Consider the following 9,868-nt stretch of genomic DNA (forward strand, 5'->3'; position numbering starts at 1 on the left):
TTAAACTATTGAGTCTTTGACGTCATTTTCTCCTCGATCCAGGCGCCCGTTTCTCGAAAGTCCCGAAAACTTTTAGGGTCCGAAAAGCCATTTGAGAAACTGCCAACCGCTTATTTTGGAAGGCCGATCTTTTAACATGATTTCAAAGTAACAAAAAGCAAAATGACTGTGAAGTTTGACGACTTAAATCCTCTCCGTTCTTGGAACTCTGACACCCGAAAATGGCCCGAAAAGTTCCGGGACTTTCGAGAAACGGACCCCTGCTCTCTCAATATTTTATTAAATAGGAAAATTCCAGCGAAAAAAAATAAGGTGTCCAAAAAAAAAAAGGCTTAAAACTTGGGTCACTTAGTGTTTTGTTAACATTGTCAGTTTGAAATCTAAAGAAAAATGAAAATTGATTCTTTGGTCATAGTAGCGCTATGACTTCACAATCCAGTTGTGTCACTGAAAACGACTACGCATTGCCTGAAAGTGAGATAAATATTCAACATCCGACAACAACCTCAGTATAAACATTCAACAATTCCCAAAACAATATCTGATTTCTCTTCAGAGCACACGCCGTTGCAAGTCTGCCCACAGGCAGCCCAAGCTCAAAATGTTAGGAGTTCAGTGTAACGTGACATATGCTATACAGTGAAACCTGTATTAAGCGGACACCGTATTAAGCGGACACCCTCTATTAAGCAGACAGTGGCCGAATACCCTAAATTTATATCCCTTATTTACTGTAAATCAAACCTTTATTAAGCGGACACCTCTATTAAGCGGACGCGGACACCTAAAAAGTACTTGAAATGGTCATTTCTATTGTTACCAACCTGTATTAAACGGACACTTGTAATTAAACTCCACCACACAACGTGCCAGACACCGGAAACGAGGAAGGCGCCAACCACCAATTTTTCTATTTTTAAAATTAAAAACGTGACTTGACAAACGGTGTTTGTTGAATACACAAGGACAAAAGAAACCGTAAATGCATACACGTCCACGAAGCCTGTACAGCTAGTATACAACAAATCCTTGGTTGATCAGTTTATCTTTTAACCAGTTACAAGATTATCTGAAATGCTGCTGGAATATTCCAGATATCATGGACAAGAAGATCTAACGCTGGCCATTAGCAAGGCAACCGACTTGCTTCAGAAAATGAAATTTAAAAGGCTCAAACAATCAAGAATTGATGACTGTTATTGTTAAGGATTAGTACATTCAACAGCTTAGAAAAGGACAAAGTTTTTATGGTTTTTATGTACAATATACAGCTTGTTTCGCTCATTTGATCAGTTTCAGAGTACAGTATTGATTCGTTATGTTTGTATAGAGCTTGTTTCACTCGTCTGATTTCTTCAAATTTGAGGTGTAATCTATGTTTGTAGTAATCCGATCAGTTGTTCCACTTAAATAAAAAAAAAAATACTGTAATGCAAACATATTTTGTCGCAGTCGCTGGGAGTATTCTAAACATTTCCACCGTTCATTTTAATGGTATTTGACACCTCATAAGACGTTATTTATCGAAACCTGTATTAGGCGGACACCCTGTATTAAGCGGACACTAGAGCATTCCCCGAGGGTGTCCGTTTAATACAGGTTTCACTGTATTACATAACTACGCGAAACGTGACTCCCGCCTTACAGCATATGGTGGTATTGTGTTACAATAGTCGCCGAAATCGCGTTAGATCGGCCTGCGAAGCTGGCAAACAACAAAGAATACAACACGGCAACAGGGTAAGTAGATTTTATTCACAAAATATAAGAATAATTGACTTTTCCAGCAAAGCCGTTTCCTTCCCATACAAACCTTTACAAATTCAAACCGTTGTAACACAATACCTCCATATGCTGTAAGGCGGGAGTCACGTTTCGCGTAGTTATGTAATATAGCATATGTCACGTTACACTGAACTCCTAACATTTTGAGCTTGGGCTGCCTGTGGTCTGCCGCGCGTGCACGCTTTTCCAACACATCAGCGATACTACGAAGTATTCATTTCACAAGTAGTTTACAACATTCGCGGCAATATCTGATTTCTCTTGAAAGCACACGCCAACGCAAGTTCGCTACATGCACCCTTTTCTACCTCATCAAAGTATTCATTTCACAAGTAGTTTACAACATTCGCGGCGTGTTGTATGGGCCCCTACAATCTCTCCGCCTTAGGCTCGAGATTGTGAAGGCCCATACAACACGTGTCGCTCACGTTGCAAACATTACTTATAGATTAAAATCTTCCTTTTTCTACCCTCCTTTGCTAAATGTTGAGAGCTTGTAAAACCGCCATAGACCCCTTCACGCTCTTGATTGCATCATGGGTAATCATGACAACATGGCGGTAAATTCAAAGGTTTGTTTGGAAATTCAAAGTAAACCACGACTCTACTTTTTCTAGACTTTCGCCTTTATAAACCAAAACATATAAGTTCAAGTTTACAACTGAAATGATTGGACTCGGTATCTATTTGCTGGAATTCCAATACGTGCATATTGCTGTTTTTTGTCCATACATTTTCTGTACTTTTTTGCACCTTGGGAATTTCAAAAAATGTATGGCAGAAACTTTGTTTAATAAAACAATTTCTACAATATCTCACCCAAAATTGAATATTATGACTCCTTTTCACCGTTTTGAACTTCCAAACAAACCTTTAAATTCCCGCCATGTTGCCCTGGTTACCTATGATGCACTCGAGAGTGTGGAGGGGTCATATTACGTAAGAAGTTGTCCTGGTGAAAGGCATAAAGGATAAACTTTAATCTTGCAGTCCTTTCGTCCGTAATTTTAGAAGCATTGGACAGCTGAGTTTCAACCGAACAAATGTCAAGTTCTGCCAACCCTTAAAAAATTACATGTCTGCAAACAAGTCCTGCGTAACAGAATATCTATGCCGATTTTTATCGTGTGATTTCCACGCTCAGTATTTGTCACTAAGAAAAAGCAACTAAGATTTCACGTATTTGCCGTCCACTTCATTTCCACATTAGTACATAATTAAAAAATCACCTTTTCCTTCGGTTGCTCAAATTGCTTGAAAGTTAACACTATTTTTGGCAGTGTACACTCAGTCGAGATCTAGCCTGCGTAGCATGGCGGTTTTTTGTCGAGCCGGGCGCACGAGCGGCGAAGCCGCGAGATTCGCGTGCGAAGCGCGCGAGAACGAGCGGCGAAGCTCCTGCCCCAATCTCCTCGCGGTTTTTCTGCCCTCGCCCGCCTTTATTACTTAGCAACCAAAACCGCCATGCTACGCAGGCTAGTCGAGAATTTCAATAGGTCATTTTGACTGAACAAAGGGCGAAACAAAGTAGAATCTTCCTGTTTCTCCTGTTGTTTCTACTCTTTCCAAGCATTCAACCTAGCAATGCCAGGTAGAACTGACCCTATGTTTGTTTGAAAATGGTGAGAAAGTGTAGTCAGGAGATGTCATAAGTTCTATGGAAAAAAGTTTGCCCCTGACTCCTGATATTTTTCAACAGACGTTTCGGCTAGTGCTTAGGCCTTCATCAGTAGTAATATGAAAGCGAAGTTCGTTGTTATACGCTATTTAAAGAAACGTTGCGTGAAGCTTGCGCGCTTATGACTCTATGCTTGTTTTCATCTTTTTGGCGGCTTTAAACAAAAAATGCGAGTCCTCCCAATCAGATCTAAACACACCCAACGCCCTCAGCTCTTTCATGTTCTCCTGAGTGAAAACTTTTCATTTCAAAGTTCACATATCTGCCTTTTCATGCGAGACTTGAATGGAGGAACGCTTAAAGACTGGCTTTGAAAACGCCTGCAGATTTCGCCCAGAAAGGAGGTTCTAATAAATATGCTAGTGGTAAAATAATTGAATTATATGAAATTTAGCTTAGAAATTCAAGCCCACACTCAATTGACCCCAATTCAGTTAATGGTACCTGAAGTTCAGAAGTATGGAATTTCAGATCAGTAGGAAAGATTACGCCTCGCAGCTAAAAAGGATCTTTTGAATAAACTGACAACAAACGCATGACCTATGCATTCTTTTGTGGTTGACACCAGATCGCAGTGACATTCTCGGTTTTCGCAAAGAAAGCAGTTTGCAAGAAAATCCTAATCACTGAGCGAGTCAGATCCGGTTTGATATCGAGAGGAGAAACTGTAAGAGGTAAAATCTTGATCCTTTAAAATACACATAGGTGCTAACAGAAGCGCCGCATTTAGGTCCCGAGGCAATACGTATTTGCCTCATCCAGTTATCGTAATTTCACTCCACACAAGTGAGACACCATATACAGTGTCTGTTCGGTTTGGATCGTTAAAAAGTCTCCACAAAGGCCGGTTCACTGTAAGTTGTAACTACCGTACATCCGCAACACATTTGCATCTAACACCGCCGGACACCTTTCGGCATTTCAACCGAGCACGAGCGGAAACTTTGTTCGAAAAGGTTGGAGCCCTTATGTCATGTCCCGAGCACAAGACAGTGGAACAAAGCGAACTACACTGATCCGACAAGATTACTTTTAACCACACGCACGTCATTGCAAAGGTCATCGATTGCAATTTCTTGCACTGGGAGCTCACGATATTTTGTCCCTCAGATATTCCTGACCTTAAGGCATTCCCGAATTCTGAGCCACATGTCAAAGACATCAGGGTCGATATCTGCTTTCGTTATCTGACAAATCAATTTGTTGTTTATAATTTCTTGCTGACCAGAGGAGTTTCATTATCTCGAGTTCCTGTTTAACTCAAAATATTACTTGCCCTTTGAGTTAGGAGAATAGAAACCAATTGATTACCTTTTACAGGCCCAATATAATTCCTCTATTTCCAAACCAGTGTACTTCATCCAATTAACACCTAATTACTTTTTAGGCCTTATCTTGAAGGTGTAATGAATGTAAGCTAATTCTCCCAGTCATTGATTCAAAAAAGCTAAAATCGTGTTTCTCCCTTTAGAAAATCATTTACCCCGAGAACTAGAATATTTACGACCACTAATGAACATGAATATATCTGGTCTAACTTGAACAACCATCTTTGCTTTCAAGAGGTGTCAATTTTTTTTAAAGTAAAGATATATTTAATCATGGATTAATTTGCCATTTATTATATTGAATTATGACATTGTTCTTGATTTTGTACAGTACATTATTCAAGAGCACCGCTTGAGGGAAAATTTAAAGTGTACTGAATTGTATTGTGTTGCAAAATAGAGAACACGATGTGCAATCACGAACATTCGGGCGATACTGAAGTTATGTTCTCTTTTCTCAAATCATTGAGAAATTGCTTTACTAGAAACATGTAGAAAGAAATATGCCACGAAAGGAAAGTCTTCCGAGCCGAGTTGTCAATTAAAGGTTAAACAAAAACAAAGTTCACCCGTTCATTTTGGGACTTCCAAAACCTACAGGCCCAACAATGAATAAGAACCGTTGCTTGAACATTTGATAATGTGCGATATTCATAGCAGTTCAAAATTAAAATTAACAATAGCGAATTTCAAAACATTTTGACTAGTTAAGTTATCATAATTGAATTTGGGGAAAATATGAATGAACATAGCGAAGAAAACAAAAAAATCCGCCTGGTTGAGCTGGTTCTGCTGAAGGAGTTAATTAATGCCATCTTTTCTTCAAACTCAAACACATAATTTTCCTCTCAGGATTTGAATACACAAAAGGGAAGTCAAGGGACGACATCTTTGTACTTCATACCAACAAATTTTAACGGGCATATTTCAAAAGCTTATACACTTGCAATGGATATTTTTTGGGATTATTTTTCCATGTCTGCGGAGTGTTTCTAAAGGCTATTCACTTTTCAAGAGAGGTATTAAGCACGCCACGTGTAATAACTTAGGTAAATTCCGTACATGATCCCTTCTGCATGTTTATCCGTATTCTAGACCTATTCTAGACAGGGACGGAGGAGAGCGTATTTTGTACGGAGGGCTAACAAGCAAGCGACAGAGACGGTAACTTGTAGGGGGTTCTGAGGGAATTCTTCGCCGAAAAGCTTGAAATCTTGAAGCTCGGAAATGCTGAAGAGGCATCGAAAAAATAAACGTAAAATGACAGATGTTTTACTTCCTATTTTAATTTTTGCTTAAATTGGGGGGGCAGCCCCTCGTCCCTGAAACAGTGAGCAGGAGTTACAAACAGCGCTCGTGTAGCTTTTCTTAATTAAGCCCATCAATACTTTATTATCAACTGGTTTTCATGTATAACCCTGTGATTCAAACCACGCGAGAGTTTGATGAAATAGTAGACGGCATCAAGCTATCCTTTGCAATGTGTTGTTTATTAAGTTCAAATGAAATGGAAAGTCATGCTAAAATTCCATTGTAACTTAAACCGTGAAAATCGAAGTAAAAGCAATGAGATGAGCATCAATTGCCTGTGGCGATCACTATTTCAACCAGAGGTTTTGGCTTTGAAGTTTGTGGATAAAATCCTACAGTTTTCCGGTTTCATGTGAGAAAAGAAATCTGTCTGTTATTTCCCATGGTCTCTTTGCGGTAAAAGAATTTTTAATTTTTGAGGTTATAATATTAGGCTCTTTGATAAAGAGCAAACAGCTTGAAGCTTATAAATCAGGAAGTCATTTGAAGAAAAATTACCTCAAATTGCCGTTCCTGCTTCGTAGCCTCAAGTTGGAGCAGAAGTTTCTTGTACGCGGCCTCGAGCGCGGAAAATGTGTCTTTGGCTTCGTTGTAATGCCGTAACGCAAGATCGTCGTTGTCAAAATAACCCTGTGAAATCTTGGACACTCGAGTGTAGGAGAACACATTATCACCAAGCTTGGTTTTTGAGGTAGATTCAGTAGTGTTGCTCTTGTAAGTCTCTGTTTTTTCATCAGCGCCGGACGATACACTTGAAAACTCTCTGTCTTCTTGGAGGCCATGGCTTGACCCTTTTAGTAGTTTACCAGAACACAGAGAAGACAAGCCTGCAAGGAAAGAAGGCAATGCTCAAACTACGCTCTGTTTTATAATTCATGCCAGTCTGTAGCATTCCAAAACAAGAAAAAATATTATGCAAATGGATTGTATTCAACTGCTTCATCTCACAGTCATCCGAGGTCAGGAGACATTTACTTACTAATGCAAATTGCGAAAGCACTGAAGCAATTCATTGAAATCACAACAATAACAGGGCGTGTATCAGTTGTATCCTGAGATAGCAAATGATTTCTATAGAGACAAACTGACGTTTCTGCTCAATAAATACGAAGTCTTTGAACTCTTTTCTTCTTATAAAAGAGAGCAAATCCATTTTATAGCTCTTACCAGTGAAATTTAGGGTCCAGGGAATGTCGAAAGAAATTCTATATGCGTTGTTTGACTTTACAGATTTTCCAAGGGCAGATATCTTGTTGTCAGCGAAGAAAAATATCGCAAGTAATACCTTACTGTTAGTGTAACTGAAGAATCTTGGCGAGAACTACACATTTTAAGCTACCGGAAGGTTAAAAGATATTAAAACGAGAAACTGAACACCTCTCGTTGACTTCATTTGACTAGTACGGTTCAGTGATTTGGCGTAAACAGATTTAAAAGTACTCTAAACTCAAACATAAAATGCGACTTACTTATTGGGAGCAGAGATTGTGATAAGGCTGGCATGTAAGATATCTGCAGTATCTACTATAAAATTAAGTGAAGTCAAATAGTATTAACCACAATTTTATAAAAGGCGTTGAACGAGTTTGAGCCCGAGGACAGAGGCACGAAGCAATAGTATATTTTGAGCTTCTGAGATGTAGCGCAGTTAATGGGACAAAACAAAGGATTTACTCTAGAGTTGCAATATTCGAAGGCATTTAATCAAAAGAAGTGAACCGAGGTAAGTGGACTAAAAAAAACTTCGACATGAAGCTTAAAAACAAGGTACATTTTTCGCCGCACTATACAAAATTTGGCATTGGGATTACAAAATTTTGTTTAACTGAAACATTTGTTTAACAATGGGACCTAATTCCACTGGGCCTTCTTGGGGTTGGTCAACTTTTGCAATCACCGCAAATTTGTTTTTGTTTCTGATTTAATTAGAATTTGCCTTCGAGCTAAGGTGAAAGTTTGGCGTCGTTGGTTCTATTTATAAAGTGTAATTGGACCGCCTTTGGATGAACCAAATACTTTTGGCCAATTTTCAAACAACGTCATCGAACAGACTGCAGACTTGAACCCGTCTGAGAGCTTTTATTTTTAGCGTTTGTAGCGGTGCAACGAGCTGGGTGAAACTAATGGTAATAAACTTAAGCGTTCAAGAAATGACCAGAGCAACATGAACGAATACGAAATTAAACAACATTATAACAAACCCAGTTATTGTGACCAACTTCAATTCGCGATTATTCTTTCTTCTTCCAATCTGTCTGATCATCCGGCAAATTTGCTTTGCTTGACATCTTTAGGTACAGTAAACTCTTTGAGGAAACAGCTTCGATAGTAAGAAGTACAACGAAAAATTTGATTGAGACGCTTTCGTGTGCTCTACGAACCCCTGAAATTTGAATAGCAAAGTAATGTATCGGAATGCTTGGCGCACGTGCAGTGCGCTTGATTTTGCTTATGAGACGAAAAAAAACATCTTATTTTGTATGTAAGTGTGTGTGTGCTGTCTTTGCATTGCTTTAACTCCCAAATGTCGACAATTGATACGCTAAAGAAACGTGATAACTGTGTCAGACGCTTCAATCTCTGTACGCACACTGGAGGATTCACTAGCAGTACGTAAACTTTCAGCGAGCGCAAAAGTACTTTCGTCTCGTAATGGTTTCCTGAGTGACGCTGTTTCAAAGTGGCGCAACCTTAAAATTTACCACAAAGGGCTACATGAAGAAAATGCCAATTCACGCGATTAATGACCAACCACACGTTTGGTTTACATCAGAAAGATCATGGCGCAAATGATTCCGCCAGGTTTAGAAACATCGATTAGTAATTGAAAGGGCGTGACATTCAAAACCATTCAATTGCACTGAAATCACGATACTAAGTCAATATAACATTAAAAGAAAATGTGTGTGTTGTTTTAATTTTCCTTGGTTAGTGTTCCTCGAGATTGAAAATATTGGGCGGGGAAAGAGACTTAACTCGAGTTGTTTTGTAAAAACTTTCGTGGCACCCAGGGTCGATCGAGTCATGCAATACAGTTCAGTATCAGTGAACTTTCCTTGTGAGGCCAGTCAAAGCTATCGCCACATGTGCATGAGAAGCAGTACTTTCATGTGATTTGATGTGCTGCATCCTGTAACTTCGGTAATCATCTTACGGGCGGTAAGTCAAACATCGAGCAGAGCTTTACTTTGGGCAGAACTTTCGTACAATGAAAACGATTAATTGGTTGATCACGGGTGAATGAAATCCGCTTTTACTCTGCCGCTACGTCACTGTGGTTTCGTTTTTTGTTTCTACACAGCTTGCTTTTTTTCTGAAGCCTGATTTTCGTGAATTTTTACTGAAACGTCATGCGTAAAACAATGAAAACGAAAAGAATCAGAGTTATGGGGTCCAACACAGATCACAAAAAACCGATTTAAATGATTTAATCTTCACATAATTTTAAACAAAAAGAACATTCTATTTCTAATATTAACGTAAAGGAGGCCTTCTTACCAGCGATTTTAACACGGTGCTAAAGATAAACAAACTCGATATTTGATTCACATTCCAACGTTTAAGTATACACAGAAAATTAAAGATCTAACATCCTGAACACTTGAAAAAACAGCACCGTGGAGATTTGATGACTTTTAAGATGTCGTCGTGATATTGATAAGAGGTGAATTAACATTGTACCTCAGACAAAAAATAACTTAGTATTGAGAAAACATTAAGTCAATACATGAAAAGTCTAGCTTGTCACGAAATCCGAACCAATTTC

At 38.9% G+C, this 9,868-nt stretch overlaps 1 protein-coding gene across 1 annotated transcript in view; it reads right to left on the minus strand.

Moving 5' to 3' along the window:
• LOC137981868 (golgin subfamily B member 1-like) overlaps window positions 1–9,251 on the minus strand; it is a 25,204-nt gene extending 15,953 nt beyond the window's left edge. The window contains exons 1-3 of the mRNA XM_068828908.1: window positions 9,207–9,251; window positions 7,270–7,423; window positions 6,601–6,929 (exon numbers count right to left, since the gene is read on the minus strand). Of these exons, the coding sequence (XP_068685009.1) occupies window positions 6,601–6,929; window positions 7,270–7,423; window positions 9,207–9,251 (528 nt within the window). The remainder of the gene's footprint in view (window positions 1–6,600; window positions 6,930–7,269; window positions 7,424–9,206) is intronic.
• Window positions 9,252–9,868: the final 617 nt, after the last annotated feature.

Source organism: Montipora foliosa, chromosome 13 (assembly GCF_036669935.1).
Source record: "Montipora foliosa isolate CH-2021 chromosome 13, ASM3666993v2, whole genome shotgun sequence".
NCBI classification, from domain to species: Eukaryota; Metazoa; Cnidaria; class Anthozoa; order Scleractinia; family Acroporidae; genus Montipora; species Montipora foliosa.